Source organism: Tachypleus tridentatus, chromosome 9, assembly GCF_004210375.1.
Source record: "Tachypleus tridentatus isolate NWPU-2018 chromosome 9, ASM421037v1, whole genome shotgun sequence".
NCBI lineage: Eukaryota > Metazoa > Arthropoda > Merostomata > Xiphosura > Limulidae > Tachypleus > Tachypleus tridentatus.
Window position 1 is genome coordinate 140,738,977 of NC_134833.1, and position 19,201 is coordinate 140,758,177.

Consider the following 19,201-nt stretch of genomic DNA (forward strand, 5'->3'; position numbering starts at 1 on the left):
AACATTCATGCCAATTCGATGTTGCTACCTCGTTCACGGCAATGTTGCCTACCGTACCCTCCACCTTTGACTTTTGGTCAACGGTATGTATAAGAATTAATGGCATATAGCACTGTCTTCCCTTCGTTCTTTCGAGTCGTGACTTAGAGAAGTAACTGCCACTCTCGGCCATTTTACATTGTCTGACAGTTCGAAATTCAACACAAAGCAATGACGACTGTATGCACAAATTTCCCTCGGTGATAAAGAGAAGTGACTTAACAAGACAATTCCTTAATTAATTTTTACAACTATCTTTTAACCATGGTATAGTTTTGAATACACGGGAGAAAACTTTATGTCAACTAAGAATCTTCTAGAGGTTCCACGTGCTTTAACTATCAAATAAATTCCAAGATTAAAAATCTAGCTTACAATATATATATATAGTTTGTAGGAATGGTTCTAAACGTTTTCGTGGCAATGAATGCAAATGAGTGAGTTTATAATCTTAATAAATTTATTCAGCATTAAAAAATAACCTGAAGAAGAAGGTCGAAACATTGTTCTCTCCTCATCAGTAAAAGTGTTAATACCAATACCAGCTGTTCTGAGATACATATTTTTTGGCTTATTGTAAACTCATGTAAAGTCGCCTGATGGTGCAATGTAAGCTTATTAGTTTGAGTTCATAGCCCACCAGTTGCTCAGTGGCAACCCTGGAAGCTAATAATGCTAAAACTGGTTTTCGATACCACTAGTGAAATTGTGTAGCTTGGGACTTAACAACTATCTATATCCATCATTTTTATTTCCTTTCAATGGCTCAGCGGTAAGTATGTAGGTTTAAAGCACTAAAATTCGGGTTTTGTACGTAATAACTCTTACTAATTAAATCATTACCAGACAATGAACTGTATAACTTATTGACTGCTCATTAACTCATTTTAGAATTTCTGTCATCCTGATTTTTAAACTTACTGCACGAACTTTCCAAATCATTATATCATCATCACGATTAGTTCCCTCTAGCAAACAAATTGAAATGATAAAATATAAGTTGCAAAAAGAAACACTGCTAATAAAAAATATAGGCATAATTTTAATAACAATGCCAGCTCTTATCAATTTCAGTTTAAGTCAATTCAGTTTATCTACTCCAAAAATATTCTTTTGCCTCTTTTATTGTTTCAGTTGTTTTTTTTTTTCCTATTGTAGTACCCTGATTTACAATGCTAAAATCAAATACCTCGAGGTGGCTTCACTATGAAACACACAGAGAGACTTTCTGTGTTGTGTGTGTATATATATATTAACTTTAATGTATTTTGCGGTTTTGTTGTCACATTAAACGCATAACTAAGCTGTTTTCATATAAAATCGTTGAAAATAAATTGTCAATAATCCGAAAACTACGATTTAAATGTTTATTTGCTTTTATTTTGTATTTTCTTTAACGATCCATTGTAGTAATGACAAATGACCATTTAATTGCAATTACTTATCATTTGCGACTCTTGTCTAAGTATTTGTGCATTACTGTAATTATTTCATATAGTGTATGTATTTAAATGTAAACATAAAGGTGCAATTTCTGTCCATCAAACAGTATCACCTAAATGTTTTTTTTTCATATAATATGTAATTTAATTGTGTACGGGTATAATTGTGTCACTGGAGTTTGAAGATAGCGGTTGAAATAAAAGAATCATTGGCCCAAAACTCTTGAGTAATTTAAAAGTCATTCATATGGGTTTCTATCCGTGACATTTGGAAGTTGTGAGACCAAGAGGATACATTTCAATTTAACCACGCCTTAACATCCGGAAAAATCTTAGTCATAAATGAATCGGTCAACTGCAAAAATGAATAAGTGCCGTTGTGTGTGTCATTTAGATGTTATTTTTCACCATGTGGCAGCACTATATTATTGCTTATGGCAGCTACCTACGTTCTAGGTACTAATTTAGTATTTATTTTAACTTTTGTTTAGACTTTCTCCTCATTATCGTTTTATTATGTAAACGTGGACTTTTACAATGCACTGGGGTAAATTATTGAATTATGTAGTACTTGTAGAATTAAATTTCCTTTTAGAATTAAAAAGGAACAGAAACAAAAATCTAACAACTGTAACGGAGAAGGTGGATTACTGCTATAATACTCCTACTCCTAATTTTATTGCTAGTATTAACATAATAAAGACATTAAACCTTAAAGTTTAAATTAAAATTTATTTTAGGTGTCTACTGTTTTACAGTCGTACAAGTTATATCAAGAAGTTAGTACGTTGTATTTGAAGCAGACTGTTTGATTTTCATATTTTTGGAACTTAAGTTATAGTAGATTGAGTATGTTTGCGAATACCAGTGCCTGAAAACCTTGAGAAAATGGAGACTTTCCATAGCGTATTTGTTAGATATTAATATTTATTATTCCTCCTCCACCATTCTCAATGTAATATACAAAACTTGTACATTTTTGTAGGATGTAAACATGTAATGGTATGTTTTATCTCATGAAACCAGTTTCTAAATATTGTTGTAGGCATTCTAAAAATACTACTTAAAATATAGTCTTCTTTGTTTATTGTTATTTATTAGTTATATCTAAATTAATAGCAGTGATACTTCCAAATACAAAACAAGCTCAAACCTCAGACTCCAGACTGCTTTTATCAGATTTTCATCTACCTGACTGAAAAAAAAAGTAGATTAGTGCTCGAATTTTAGGCTATAAACACCTGTTATATTTACCTGTTTTAACTTATATTTTATAATAAGTTTTTAAAAAAAGCATTTACTTAGTTTTGCAAAGGTAAATCATGTAAGTAAATGGGTTAACAAAAAGTTTTGTGTTATTAATAATAATATTAGTTTCTGATTAAAACAAGCTACTTACCTAAATCATAACTAAAAATATGCCAAGTAATGAGCATAAATAATTATGTTGTTTATACTGTCTTACTCATAATGATTAGAATACATTTTTCCAAAATATTATACTTGTCTCATTCATATATGTGACCTTTGTTGAAAGAGTAACTATCTTGAATTTTTCTGGGTGTAAAAGTCTTTTTGCATCTACGTGTTTTTTAAGTCTATGGTTAATTGTTTTTTTTTGTTTCATATGTAAGTACTTTTCCACATTGTACCTTGTAAATTACAAGTCATGTGGTTTTTGTGTTGTTAAATTTAGACATTATGAAGAACTAATTCTGGGGTCTGGAATGTTGTATCAAAGCCAAACAAAAGTTTGAAAAGCCCATAGAAATATAGCGTGCACATGCACACACACACACACACTGCATGTCTTTACACAGGGTCCCAAAAAGTGTTCTCTTTTAAATGTAAGTAAAACCAAAATTAAGAGTAACAAGTATTTTTATTTCTTGCTTTTGAAGTTGATACATCAAGCTGTATTACAGCATACAGATAGATAATTGTTTTCCTGATTCGTGGTGTGTACACATTTTACTGACAGCATGACAGTAGAGATTGCATTGTCAAACATTCCTCATGTGACATCATTTTAATGTCAGATGCCAACTGACTAAGAGATGACATACTACTAAATAATGGTGTGAGTAGTTAAAGCAGGTGACCCCTAAGAGGAGGAGAAATAAACTGATGAGACCCATTTTGACAAAAGATGTATTACATAATTATTATATTATGATTTTCTTTGAGCATGTAAATGAATAAATGGAGTAAGTTAAGACATGTAGTTGGAACTTGTGATATTATTGAAATTGGCATTGAGGGGGATCAGAAGGGTATAGTGTTCAGTAATGTGTTTGTGACTGTGTGATGAAGTTAAAATCAGTGTGATTTATTGCATGTCATTCAGTAAATGGATATGTTAGGAATCACTATCAGTTTTGAAGTCTTGTTGGCTCTAGATTCTGTTACATAAATACACCAATTTTTAGAAACCAACCTTTGATAACTTTGAAAATATTAATATTTTCATCTTTATTTTTATAAATGGCTTAACTGACCTTCAATGCTGACCATATGGTAAGTCCTCAGCCATAAGTATATCAAGGCTTGTGTTTCATGGTGTTATTAAGCCTAACAATGCTACTAATAAATATAGAATCTTGGAAAGCATGAAGTTTTGAATTTTTAACAACTGTAAACAGTCAGTAAAGTATTCCATTCTCAATTATTAAATGACAGTAGTTATAGTTCAAAGAAATATAGTTTTGAAAAACATAATCCAGTATAAAAATGTTTTTAGTAACTGTTATTACTGTTAAAAAGTAGAGCTAACAAGAAATTAAAAAACTTGCTTTCTCTAGTGTGGAAATACTGTACATACTGTGGTTTAGGTATTTAAATGTTGCAAGCCTTAATAAACTGTCAACATTTGTATTGAAGTGAGAACTTAAGTATTAAGGGTAAGCCTGGGTTCAACAGTTTCTTTTCTGTTGGAATTATTAACTTGTGGAAGGATTTGCATGATTATTTGGTGTATGTTGGTGGCTTAAAGTAGAGCAAAATTTTGTTGGTTAGCTTATTTAGATGCATGTAAAGCAACATGTTTAGTTTAGGTGGATAGATAGGCCTTATGATATCATGTCAGTTACATTGTTTTTTACTTTGGTTAAACATTTTAGGACTTTTAGAGATCATTGGTGTGAAGTCGAAGTGGGATTTATGGATAAATATTACTGCTTCTACAACATTTTTTTCTTGGGACAATATATGGGCTAAAGACTACTGATGACCAGTATGAATCTTGTGTTTCTTCATGAGGTTCCCGCCTCAGTGGTTTGGTGTCAAATATGAAGATATTTAATGCTAAAAATCAGGTTTTACATGTAACATCCATGGGATTACAGCCCAGATAGCCTATTGTGCAACTTTGTAATTAACTACAAACAAACATCACAAGTCAGTATAGGTAACACCATAAAAATACAGACATTAATTAACTCTAACCAGTTGTACTTTACCATAACAATCTTGTTTATTTCACAAATCTCCAAGATTATTTATGATAAGGGGCAGTTTGGTCCTTCAATGCTCTTTGCACATCCATTTCCTAGAAAAACAAAAAAAATAACTCATGTTTTTGTTTTGTTTTTTTTTACACAAAATTGCCCATTCCCATCTTTTACCTTTGCCTAGTGCGTAAGGCATGCGACTCGTAACCCGAGGGTCGTGGGTTCGCGCCCGCGTCACGCTAAACATGCTCGCCCTCCCAGCCGTGGGGGCGTTATAATGTGACAGTCAATCCCACTATTCGTTGGTATAAGAGTAGCCCAAGAGTTGGCGGTGGGTGGTGATGACTAGCTGCCTTCCCTCTAGTCTTACACTGCTAAATTAGGGACGGCTAGCACAGATAGCCCTCGAGTAGCTTTGTGTGAAATTTCAAAACAAACAAATATTTTACTTTTCTAGGATATTAGTCTTTGCCACTGCTTGTGGGAGGATATTACATAAGCTAGACATCTATATGAAAAGTAAAACTGTCTAACTTGAATCTAACCTGAATTTTGATACTTATTCTACTGTTAAAATATTATAGCACAAAGAAATGAGAAGTCTTTATTATAGGTCTTGACAAATTGTGAGTGCTAAATCACCATGGCATCTAAAATTTCATTGTGACACCTGTTATTCTCTCCTATTTTGTTTGTGTACATAGGGTTGTGTAAAATAAACTCAAATCTAGAACAATTCTGAACTCTTGGAAGTCTGAAACTGTTCTTTCATTCTTTGAGCCCTAAATCATACTTTGTTTCTAGGATTTTAATTGTAGATGCAACACTTGTTCATGCTTTTTTTCTGGAATGAAGTGCTGCAGTTGCACAATACATTACTAATTTTGTTTTGTTTTTTTCTCTTGATTCATCCAATCAGTACACGTGTTTAGACTGTTATAGGATCATAGGTATTTAATTCAGGCAATACAATCAGAATGATTGTTGTTATTTCCTGATCATTAACAAGTGCTTGTTGCTGTGAAAGTAAATAAATATATACAAAAAAACAGTGAAATTAGGTACACCTGGCTTCAAAGTTTTGGTGCTGGTTTATATATCTGTAAATATTTGTTAAGGCCTGCTTTATCATATTGATCTCTGGATAATATTGTAAGTTTCAGGAGAGGTCTTGCATGTGCCAATGTAAAACATCCTTTTTTCACTCAATGCTACTATATTGAACACTAAACATTCTCTTATAGTGTCAGCTGTATGAGTACAAATTTTGGTAAAAATTTGCGTGAGGTCAATGGCATAAATGTCCTGTATGGCAGATAACACAGATCTAAATCTTAATGTTCCATTTTTCAACATATGCTTTATGCACATGGTTTAGATGCTTTACATCATCAGATAATGGAAGGAAAATTTTTTATTTCTTACCTTATACCAATGTAAGTTCTTTCAGAATGACAGAGTAAACTGTATCCATGTTTTTTTGTGTTTTTTTTTGTAAACAGTGCAAGACCTGTTTGTTATTGGTGATAACAAATACAGTTATCACTGTATTTAGTGATAAATAAATGGCTAGTCATTTATTCCAGTATTCATACTGGAAAAAGTATGAACTATTTTTTTAGATGGAGCTTGATAATTGAATTAATTACCTATGTGCAGAAATTACAATGAATTGTTCACGTAAACTAATAAAATGACATTAGTAGTTCCAAGTAATCATTAGTTGCAAGTAATGTACATACTTGCACATTACCTAATGAACTTATTATTAAAAAGTAATAAGGTTACTTTTTACCATTCTTTTCTCAAGAGAAAAGTTGAGAGGTCTTAACCAATCTACATAACCCATACATCTTTTATACGTATCTATTAGATCAGGGGTTCCCAACCTTTTGGCACTCGCGACATGAAAATGTAATTGATGAAATAAAATTAATGTTATCCCAAGCTACTTCTAAACAAGGCTACGCGACTCCCCTGCCAAAGCTTTGCGACCCACCATGCCAAGGCTTCGTGACCTCCCAAGGGGGTCGCGACCCACCGGTTGGGAATCCCTGTATTAGATTGTTATTGATAAAATTAAACAAAGTCCAGCATACTTGGAATTTGATCGACTTATTCAACTGTTACTTTTGAGACACAAGCCAAGATATTCATGTGGTCATTCATTAGTAGTTTGCCATAATGCTAGGCATACTCTATTTTCTCCATAATGTGCCTTTAATTAAGTGTATTGATTTGAATGTTTGAAGTATACCTTTTTATTATTTTTTAAATTATTTTTGCATTGTTAGCTCACCATGCAGATTCAGGGTGAACTTGATTCTCCTAGACTAGCCAAATCTCATAGTTAGGGCTAAAAGTATCATTATGAAAGTTCCCAACTGATGAACTTGTATATTCTCATCTGTATAAAAGTATATTTAATGAATTACACTTGTTGTTGGGTTGATATTTTAGTTCTGATATAGGTAGCTTTCTTTGTTCAGAAGTTAGTATTAAGTACTTAAATTAGTTGCTTTACAATCTGAAAGAATACTAATATAGATTCAGTGAGCTGTGTTACTGAAATGATGTTCTAAGAGTTCTTTATAAAGAAATATGTAACTTTATCATTGTCTTTATTTGTTTTACATTTCCTTTTTGTTCATAACAATCTGTTTATAAAGTTTCATAAATATTGATATATACACATAATATCAGCTACTGCATTGAATTTCAGATTAGCCCAGAATTGTGCAAAGTGAATACCTACAGTTATTGGTACATGACTGATTTTCATAGCATGTGCTATAAAGAATTTATTCTAAATGTGTAATGTTAAAACACACTCTAACCTTGGAAAGTGATGCCACCTGGTTTTCTCTGGTATAAATACTGCTTCAGGCTGATTTTCCTATTCAAGCGACACAATGATAATCTCTAAAAGCAACATCGAGCACATATACATATAATTTCTGTTGGTGTGCTGCAACATTAACAAAAATGTTGAGTTAATAAAAAGCATTATTGTTATACAAGTATGTGTAACTTGTTTTTCACTTCTGTTAAATTTTGTATTTAAAGTTTGAGATTGTGGTGTTGTTCTTGCTATTCAGTATTAGTCATTTAACCCCCCCAAAAAAGGAATTTAAATAAATTTCACTGTGTTGAAATCTGACTTTTACTACTTCCTTTGCTTTTTGTTGTTACTAATATACTGACCATTGTACACACTGTGGGTGAAATGATACATGATCTACGTGAAAGTTAATTAGATCAAAACAAGCTATCTGAATGTACCACAAAAACTAACTCAGTAATTAATATACCTAATTTAACACACTATTAGTACTTATAATACACTGATTATTCGTTGTCAGCAATATTTTCAAGTGTTATCCCAGTTGTACCGAATGAGGTTCAGCTAGCTTATGAGATTTAGGTTAATACAAAATCAATATACTGAGCTACATTGTAAGGTAATTCTCATAATAATAATAATAGTATATATGTGTGTGTGAAATAAAAATATTGAACATTTTAACCAATACTGGTAATGAACTTAACATCAAAGAACAGATTATAATTTGCTTACAAAACACAAATCTAATTCTTTGCTTCATGAATTTTCATTATTTCTGCTAATACGTGACATTGTTTCTAATAGGTTACACACTTTAATATAGATCCTGCAAGCTTTTACATGTACAGTAAGTAACAATTACATTTTCAATACATGTTAACACTGTTGTTGTTTTTTCAAATTGTTTAACATATCATGCTCATTAAACCTGTTTATTAATTTTTTATATTTTTTATTTTTAGGAAGGAATAAATTATAACGTAGTGAAAACAAATTGTTTTCCACACTTGGCAACAGAAGAATTCCTTCACAATTGTCATCCAGTCTAAAATGCCCTTTAAGTTGAAACTGAAAAGAAGCAAGCAATATAATGTAGCATCTAAAAATATTTTTGTGATTTCAGTCAAGCCTTTAGATAACAATGATTCAGTTGAATGTACATTATCATCACAAAGTTTAGGACTGGAATGCCTAAGTAATGTGTGTCAGAAACTGCAGATACAACAGGTAGGTCTTGTGAAACGTTGAGTCTGAATAAGAACCAATATCTCACTTGCTGAAATAATCAGTTATAAAACACAATTTTAACAGATTAAAACTAATAAATGTTGTTGGTAGTGGTTTCACCATCTTTTTTGCTTGCACATTACAAAATGCACATGACAGAAAAGTATGAACTATTTTTTTAGATGGAGCTTGATAATTGAATTGATTACCTATGTGCAGAAATTACAATGAATTGTTCACGTAAACTAATCAAATGACATTAGTAGTTCCAATTCCGACAGTTGATTATTCAAAATTATTATTAAATTGACTGTTACAAAAATAGCCAATGCATCAAAGTTAGGATTTTCAATTATTACTATTTTCAGTTATTTGAGCTATCCAAGCAAATGAAGTATAGCTATTATGTTTTCTTGGTTTTAAGCTCAAAGCTACATAATGAGCTTCCTGCACTGCCAATCACGACCTTATAAATTGTTTTACTTAAAATATGTTTGCCTTTGGTGAATCTGAGAACTGGTAATTTGAAGGTTTCAGGTTTGATTCCCATTGCCACAAAACTTGCTTGCCCTGTTTTTATTATAACAAAGCTACTAAGACTACCTACCACAATCATTAATTTTGAACTGTTGATTAAAGGGAAAGCAATTGTCTGGCAGCACTCATCCCCAAGCTTTTATTCTTTTCTTGAACTGATGAGAAAAGGAAAAGCAACTGGCTGGTATAACTTGCTGTCAATTTTGTTTTCTTTCTAAATTTCTGAATGGAAGAAAGACAACTGCCACTACCTTCTTTTGTTTGTACATACCATGGTTTGAGAAAAAATGTGCTAATTGTAATTAATCAATGGATTTTTTTATAAATCATTTAATAAGTATCAATAATAGCCCAGCTGTACTTTCAGGAGTTGCATTCAAATACTTTACAACTGTTTGTTTACACAAATCAGTGGAATATTTCCACTTTGCCAAAATATATATCCTTCCTTGTGACTATAGGCAATTACATACCCCTTAACTTGAATCTGATAAAATAGTTCTAAATCATATATTGGTCAATATTTGTGCTTTGTCATATGCCATACATTAAATTACATGAGTAATTTCTTTATTTGGAAGATTTTATATGATAAAAAGTTGATACATATGTGTAATTTTTATTACTGTTCACCAAGTTTAATAAATACTGCCCTTGTATTTTTAAATCTTCTCAAGCATTGCAAAGCATTTAAGTATTGACCATGGATATTCGTTGGTACTGTAAACATTTATACCTGACAACAGCTAAACTTTTCAAAACATCCTACCTGATAATTTTGTTTTTTCATTTTTTGTGTTTTAAAAGTTTATTTGTAGAATTTATTTTCATTAAAATTTTTCTTTTTTTTCACAACTTTGGAAAAATCTTACATTAGTTAATAATTTAAGATTAAATTCCATCTGGTTTAATTGATGTATGTTCAAGAACTGGTGGTTATTAAGATATTTCCCATTTCTTAATATTTGGATTAAATTTTTAAAATATTTATAATGAGTTGAATAAAATAAATGCTGGGTGGTAAAGTTTAGGCTGTACAAGTTATAGAACTTTCTTTCTGATCAATGTAAAACAATTTTCTGAGCACTAAGTTACAAAATAAGTTACACTGTATCATCACGAATTTTATTTTCAGATATATATAATTGCAAATCAGTTAAAATAAAAGTTAAAAGTGTATAAGTAACACTGAATATCCTCAATGTTATTGTGCACTTTAAAGAACGGATGTAGCTTTAAAAACGAGTTACTTGTCGTGTTTTCAAGTACTGAGTTGCCATCACCAACAGTGCATAATATAAATGTAAACCATTCTACAGTTATGATATTTAGTAATCTAATAACATCTAAAATACTTAATAAAGATAAAAATATTTATAATTTCAGTTTACTTGCTGTCGTAAAGTAGTGAAGGCTGGGGCTTACATGAACATCATATTCTTTGCAGTAAGATGGAGCAAACTACAGTGATTGCTCCAGTACTTTCAGACTTGTATTACTTTATTATGTTCCTTTCCCATTATTATGTGCACCATGAATGCATGACAAGTTTTATCTCATTCATTTGGTTTAATTTGTGACCAGGGTACAAGGTTTTGCATTCAAGCTACTAGTGTTATTAGTTTATTTTGTTGGTTTATTCATGTATTTTAAAATTGCTAAAAACTATATTTTGATGAAATTGTTACTAGCATCTAAAGTTTAAGTAAAAGCAGCTATGTAATTTTATGCAACAGTTTATTAAGAGAATGTTGTATATAATGCTAACACATTTGGAATAATTAAACATTAGGTAGACGTGACCTGTTTGTAAGTAATTTTTTGTTGTGTTTATAAACGTTTTACAAACATATATTGGATTTCTTGTTTTTCTCAAACACCTAATTAATATATGTTAACAAACAATTTGTGATTATTCATTAAAGCAGGTTTACAATTTGCAAGGTGACAAATGATAAATATACATTTTTTTTAATTGTAGGAGCATTACTTTGGACTCCAGTTTCTGTCCAAACAAGGTGTCATGCGGTGGTTGGACCTGGAGCGGCCAGTTAAAAAACAGCTTGATAAACATGCCCAAGATATGACCTTATACTTACGAGTTCTATACTTTGTTACTGATGTCAACCTTTTGTATGATGAAGTGACGAGGCAAGCTCATGATTCTTAACATAAGTTAGAGAAGTTTTATTTTATAATGATACAAGGAAAAACAGAGTATAACTCGTGATACTTTGATTAAGTAAAGGAGTGATTTAATATGAATAATATATTTTTATGGTAGAATGTATTAATAGTGTATAACTGTGCCATTTCTATAGTAAACTGTTAATACATCATACTTTGTTTTAACAGATTTACATACTTATTGGTACTTGTCATCTGTCAATTTAGTGTTTAATAATTTGATAGGGAAAAATAGTGTTATTGAAAAAATTAACTGTTTTTTTAAAAATAATTTCTAATAAGTGAAATCAATGAACTTGTTTGAAGTTCACTTTAAAAATAGTTAAATTTAAATTTGGTTGTTCTTCCTATTATATTTCACAAAAATATCCGATAAATAAAACGTACATATAGGTAGTGGACTAAATTAAACTTCTCCTGTAATGTGTAATTATAATTATGTATATTTAATAGGTTAGACTAAACTTCTGTAATGTGTAATTATAAATTATGTTAATTTAGGACACACAAATATTCATTTTTACTTTTACAGAAACCAATACTTTCTTCAGCTGAAGTCTGATGTGATCGAGGGAAAGCTTCCATGTAGCCAAGAACAAGCTATCTTATTAGCCAGTTACAGTTTGCAAGGTAGTTTAACATGTATATATATATATATATGTGTGTGTGTGTGTGTGTATGTGTAGTTGTTTACAATCTTAATATCCTATCCAACTAAAAACCAAAAACTACATTAACCTTTTAAAAAATTCTATTTCTCTCTCTTATGAAAAAATTGCATCAAGAATACTTCCCAAAATAATAATTTTACTTTCAATAGTTGGATTTTGAAGTTACACAATTTAGTAACTACATGTATGTGGTTAATGTCGTGTAGATTTTATTAATGAATAAATAATAAATTTCTCATTTTTAGCTGAATTCAGTGACCATAGTCCTGAAAGGCATACACCAGAATATCTCAGTAACTTTGCACTGCTTCCCAAGGTAACTTTGTTTCATGTACTTCATTATTCTTGTTTTCATTAGTAGTTCTCTTTTTAATATGTTTGTGAATAGAGGTCATCATTCGTCAGGTAGTTCATATTACCATCGGTAAGGCTATGTTTTCTCAAATGGTTCTAGACATTTTTAGCTTAGTTTTCATTACTTTTTAAAACACAATTGACAGTTGACAAATATGCTCTAATCCTGACTGACTTTATCACCTGTTATGTAGAACTCACCAAACTTTAACTTTTTAACTAAAGTAAAATTTAATACATGTGAAATAATATCAAACTTCTGAGACATAATTACTTGTCTCTGTCTATAATTATAGGAATAATTTTACTTACTCCAGCAATCTTATTTAATTATGTTGATTTAGTTTCGGGGTTGTTAAGGGGAATTACTTTTGTTTGGGGTTGTATGGCACTTAAACAGTAAGGCCATTTGCACCAAACAAAGGAAATAAAATATGTTTTAAATGTATTGTTAGACTTTCACTTTAAATGTGTAATCATTCTTTGAAAAATCCTTATTAATACCAAATGTTCTGTGCAGCAGGTTGGATATTTTATTATTCATGTAGTATGTGCTAGCAATTTTTAAAGATTATATAATGAAATTACAAACTATTCAACCTCTGTAAGCAAAAGATTCTTATAACATGTTTCATTAATATAGTATTAACATTTGCAGTTTGTTATTTAATTGTATAATTTAATTAATTTATGGCACTCAGTGTTTAATGAATATGTATTGACACCCATTTGTTTCTAAGTTAGATATTATTATTATTATATTGAAAACTGTGACTGATGTTGATAAGGTACCTTACAAAACATTAATTAATGAATTGCATACTTATGAAATGCCTCCCAGTGGCTCAGTAACAAATCTGAATGCTTATAATGCTAAAACCTGAGTTCTAGTACTTATTGTGGCCACAGTACAGATAGTTTATTGTGCAGGTTTGTGCTACAAACAAATGGTGCTTATTGGATAGTTAGAATAGCTAAGAAGTGGATAGAAAATTGGCTTAGTTACAGAAAGCAGTATTCTTGAGTTTATATTTTTTTTTATTGTGAAAATATTACATTTAAGGACAACAAGGGATCCATTGACCATCTTGGCAGCCCAGTTCATTGAACTAAAGTTTAAAATTAAAATAAAACATTTGAAAGACAGCCTTGATCATTCAAATATTTATCAAACTTTCTGTTAAAGCTCCTTCAAGCTAACTACATCCACTACATCTGAAGGCAGTCCATTCAAAAGGCTAATCACCCTGTTAAAAAATTAAATTTGAATCCTCAATCCTCACCATACTCCAAATACCGTTTAACGAATAACCTGTATAATGAAATTACAACCTCAAATAATATCTGCCCTGACACTAGCTAACAACAACAAGAGATTGATGAATTAAACACCAAGATTTTTTTTTTCTTTTCATAACAATGTTGAGGTAGTTCCCATTATAATTATACTCATTTTAAATTGATATTTCAAATACATTTGTGTCAATGGATTGAAAAGCTTTTTAGACTAATAGTTGTAAGTTTGTTGATGATGGCAAGAAGAACTAATTATGTTGAAAATATGAAAAGACTAATATTCTTTGCAACTGGGCCTAAAAGTGTAAAATTGGTTCAGTGTTAAGAAGTACCATATCACACACTTGGAGTGTAAATGTTTTGAAAAGTGATGCAATTTTATGTGAGAATGCAGTGATGCTGTGTTAACAAACTGAAGAATTTTGTTGTAATTATTGATAAAACTAAGCCTTTTTTCAATTTAGTGTTTAGTAATAATGAAAATAAGAATTTTGCAGTGTAGAGGATTGTGTGTATGTTAAACAATTTTGAACATATAAATCAGCATGTTGTGACAGTCATGGCCAACAATATTGTAGTGTAATGTTGTACAAAAACTATATTATGATCTTGATTGCATTTCATGGGTAATGTGATTCCACCAGATGTTTTGTTATTTTGGGTAATGGTATGTAAAAGCCCTCTTCACCACCAAATATTCCAAAACAAAGACATTCCTTTTAATTTTTAATGGTATTGCAAAAAAAATGAATATATATCAACTTATGGCACCAAGACCATGCAAAAAGTTGTCCCCAGCTGTGGCAAATAACGTACAGCATCATGTAACAGGTGCAAATCCTTGAACGCAAAGCTAAGTGGTTAAAGCTGTCCACAAGTCTCAGCCAACAGTATGCAACATAATTAAGAAGGACCTTCATCTCAAAACAAAACCAACATGCCAAGAGTTCACCAAGATAAGGCTTTCAGTCAAACTTCCCACTCAAAAACCACATACCTAAAGCAGCAACTAAGGAATGAAACAGTTTTTCATGCTATTCCACATGAAAACTTATCAGTCATGTCACTGGACATAGAACGTGTGGGCTTCTGTGTGCAATTAGAAGTGGGCATCAGGACTGTCATTCTCGTACACTAGATGGATTGTGGAAGCCATACAAGGAGAAGTGTTGTGCTTTGGGCATGATAAACTTTTGCAGTACCACCTATGCTGTCATGTTGTATGCTTGTTAGTTGGAGGAAAATCAGACTTGGCAGGTTTAGTGAAGCTCCGAAATACATTTTAATGTAACATACCCAACACACATAGAATATTTGAATATAAGAGCAAGATTACTTTTACTGTCTTGTAAGAGGTTTTGGTGAGCTCTCATCTGTACAGTTTTAGTCTCTTGACACCAGTAGGTATATCACCATGTTAAAATGATTGTTAAAACAGGTCACTAGAATGGTACATAGTTTAAGAAGTAAAGATAGTTTAAAGTTATAGAAATGTTTTCCTTAAACAGAATCACTGATCACTTCACTCTGGTGTTTAAAATTGTTAGAGCCTTGGACAATCTTGTAATGTGTGAGCTATTTTAATAGTAGGATGAAAAGGTTTCAAATATGAGCATAAATGTGAAAGAATGAAATTCAAAAATCTGAATACGTACTTCTAATGTTTGCTTATGGAAGATTATACAAGTATCACCACAAAACATTGATATCTTTGTGGTTTTTGTACTTATCATTACATTATTGACCTATCTTTGGTATTAATTATCAGTCAAAAATATATCTTTTAAAATAAAATAAATGTGTAGTTTTTTAATCATCAAGATTTTCTTTTGCTTAACCTGTTAGTTATTTCTGAATATTTGCATTTTATGTTACGTTTGCTGTTTAATTCTGACTCAAGATGTTACTTATAAACTGATATTGTACTTTATTATAAATTGTTATGAGAGAAATCGTTTGTAAATATTTTTTTTGGCTTGTACTTTTGACATCATTCAAGTTTGCATCAATTTTTTTTTTCAGTGAAGTCATTAATAGAGTGATAATACTTTTGTTTTGTGTTTTTTATGTTACATACCAAGAATAACATAATATTTGAAATCATTGCTATTTTACTTTACACTGTACACAATATAAATGCATGAGAAATTAAAAATTCAGTCAATTGACTTACCCTCTTTCTTTTTCCAGCACATGATTCCAGATAGGAATATCCAGGGTGCTTTAATGGAGCCAGTAATTCAGGCACATCGAAGTTTACAAGGGTTATTGCCATCTTTGGCAGAAATCTACTATATTCTTGAAGCACAGCAACTTGAAGGATATGGCCAGGATAGCTACATTACAAAAGTAAGTATACAGCTGAAGATTCTAGTTCGCATTTGATCTCCTCTGAACTATTGTGTTCGATTCTGTAATAGCTAAGCAAGAAAAAGGGAAGATTTTGGTGGCAGGGTTTTTGATTAGAGAGCTTGACTTGCAGTCTGAGGGTTGTAATTTCAGATTCCAGTCATGAATAACATGCTTACCTTCCAGCTGAAGGGAGTTATAAAGTGATGATTAATCCCACTATTTGTTGGTAAAGACTAGCCCAAGAGTTGGCTGTTGTTGGTATTGACTAGCTGTTTTTCCCATAGTCTATCACTGCTAAATTAGGGGTGGCTAGTGCAGGTAATCCTCATGTGCCTTTGAGTAAAATTCATAGCAAATTAAATCAGTAATTAGTGTGTTAATGAGTGCAAATTGAAGCATTTTGTTTGCCCAAGTTGAGAAAGTTACTATCTTCAGTAACATGTACATATATGTAATATCTAGTTATTATCTTCAGTAACATGTACATATATGTAATATCTAGTTATTATCTTCAGTAACATGTACATATATGTAATATCTAGTTATTATCTTCAGTAACATGTACATATATGTAATATCTAGTTATTATCTTCAGTAACATGTACATATATGTAATATCTAGTTATTATCTTCAGTAACATGTACATATATGTAATATCTAGTTATTATCTTCAGTAACATGTACATATATGTAATATCTAGTTATTATCTTCAGTAACATGTACATATATGTAATATCTAGTTACTATCTTCAGTAACTTGTACATATATGTAATATCTAGTTACTATCTTCAGTAACATGTACATATATGTAATATCTAGTTATTATCTTCAGTAACATGTACATATATGTAATATCTAGTTACTATCTTCAGTAACATGTACATATATGTATATCTAGTTACTATCTTCAGTAACATGTACATATATGTAATATCTAGTTACTATCTTCAGTAACATGTACATATATGTAATATCTAGTTATTATCTTCAGTAACATGTACATATATGTAATATCTAGTTATTATCTTCAGTAACATGTACATATATGTAATATCTAGTTACTATCTTCAGTAACATGTACATATATGTAATATCTAGTTACTATCTTCAGTAACATGTACATATATGTAATATCTAGTTATTATCTTCAGTAACATGTACATAACATTAATATCTTCAGTAACATGTACATATATGTAATATCTAGTTATTATCTTCAGTAACATGTACATATATGTAATATCTAGTTATATATCTTCAGTAACATGTACATATATGTAATATCTAGTTACTATCTTCAGTAACATGTACATATATGTAATATCTAGTTACTATCTTCAGTAACATGTACATATATGTAATATCTAGTTACTATCTTCAGTAACATGTACATATATGTAATATCTAGTTACTATCTTCAGTAACATGTACATATATGTAATATCTAGTTACTATCTTCAGTAACATGTACATATATGTAATATCTAGTTACTATCTTCAGTAACATGTACATATATGTAATATCTAGTTACTATCTTCAGTAACATGTACATATATGTAATATCTAGTTACTATCTTCAGTAACATGTACATATATGTAATATCTAGTTACTATCTTCAGTAACATGTACATATATGTAATATCTAGTTACTATCTTCAGTAACATGTACATATATGTAATATCTAGTTACTATCTTCAGTAACATGTACATATATGTAATATCTAGTTACTATCTTCAGTAACATGTACATATATGTAATATCTAGTTACTATCTTCAGTAACATGTACATATATGTAATATCTAGTTACTATCTTCAGTAACATGTACATATATGTAATATCTAGTTACTATCTTCAGTAACATGTACATATATGTAATATCTTCAGTTACTATCTTCAGTTAACATGTACATATATGTAATATCTAGTTATATCTTCAGTAACATGTACATATATGTAATATCTAGTTAACATCTTCAGTAACATGTAATATCTAGTTATTATCTTCAGTAACATGTACATATATGTAATATCTAGTTACTATCTTCAGTAACATGTACATATATGTAATATCTAGTTATTATCTTCAGTAACATGTACATATATGTAATATCTAGTTATTATCTTCAGTAACATGTACATATATGTAATATCTAGTTATTATCTTCAGTAACATGTACATATATGTAATATCTAGTTACTATCTTCAGTAACATGTACATATATGTAATATCTAGTTATTATCTTCAGTAACATGTACATATATGTAATATCTAGTTATTATCTTCAGTAACATGTACATATATGTAATATCTAGTTACTATCTTCAGTAACATGTACATATATGTAATATCTAGTTACTATCTTCAGTAACATGTACATATATGTAATATCTAGTTATTATCTTCAGTAACATGTACATATATGTAATATCTAGTTATTATCTTCAGTAACATGTACATATATGTAATATCTTCAGTAACATGTACATATATGTAATATCTAGTTATTATCTTCAGTAACATGTACATATATGTAATATCTAGTTACTATCTTCAGTAACATGTACATATATGTAATATCTAGTTATTATCTTCAGTAACATGTACATATATGTAATATCTAGTTATTATCTTCAGTAACATGTACATATATGTAATATCTAGTTAATATCTTCAGTAACATGTACATATATGTAATATCTAGTTATTATCTTCAGTAACATGTACATATATGTAATATCTAGTTAATATCTTCAGTAACATGTACATATATGTAATATCTAGTTATTATCTT

General features: G+C 30.1%; 1 protein-coding gene across 10 annotated transcripts in view; it reads left to right on the top strand.

The window, feature by feature from the left end:
* Positions 1–1,805: 1,805 nt before the first annotated feature.
* Positions 1,806–19,201, top strand: part of Pez (protein tyrosine phosphatase non-receptor pez) — a 60,031-nt gene continuing 42,635 nt past the window's right edge. For 8 of the 10 annotated variants that reach the window (XM_076457584.1, XM_076457577.1, XM_076457585.1 and 5 more), the window contains exons 1-6: positions 1,806–1,937; positions 8,738–9,002; positions 11,521–11,690; positions 12,259–12,356; positions 12,643–12,713; positions 16,238–16,396. In XM_076457584.1, coding sequence (XP_076313699.1) covers positions 8,826–9,002; positions 11,521–11,690; positions 12,259–12,356; positions 12,643–12,713; positions 16,238–16,396 — 675 coding nt within the window. In that variant the 5' untranslated portion in view covers positions 1,806–1,937; positions 8,738–8,825. Of the gene's footprint in view, positions 2,029–2,373; positions 2,484–8,737; positions 9,003–11,520; positions 11,691–12,258; positions 12,357–12,642; positions 12,714–16,237; positions 16,397–19,201 lie in introns of those variants that run through there. The other 2 variants (XM_076457578.1, XM_076457579.1) reach the window with 2 other exon arrangements.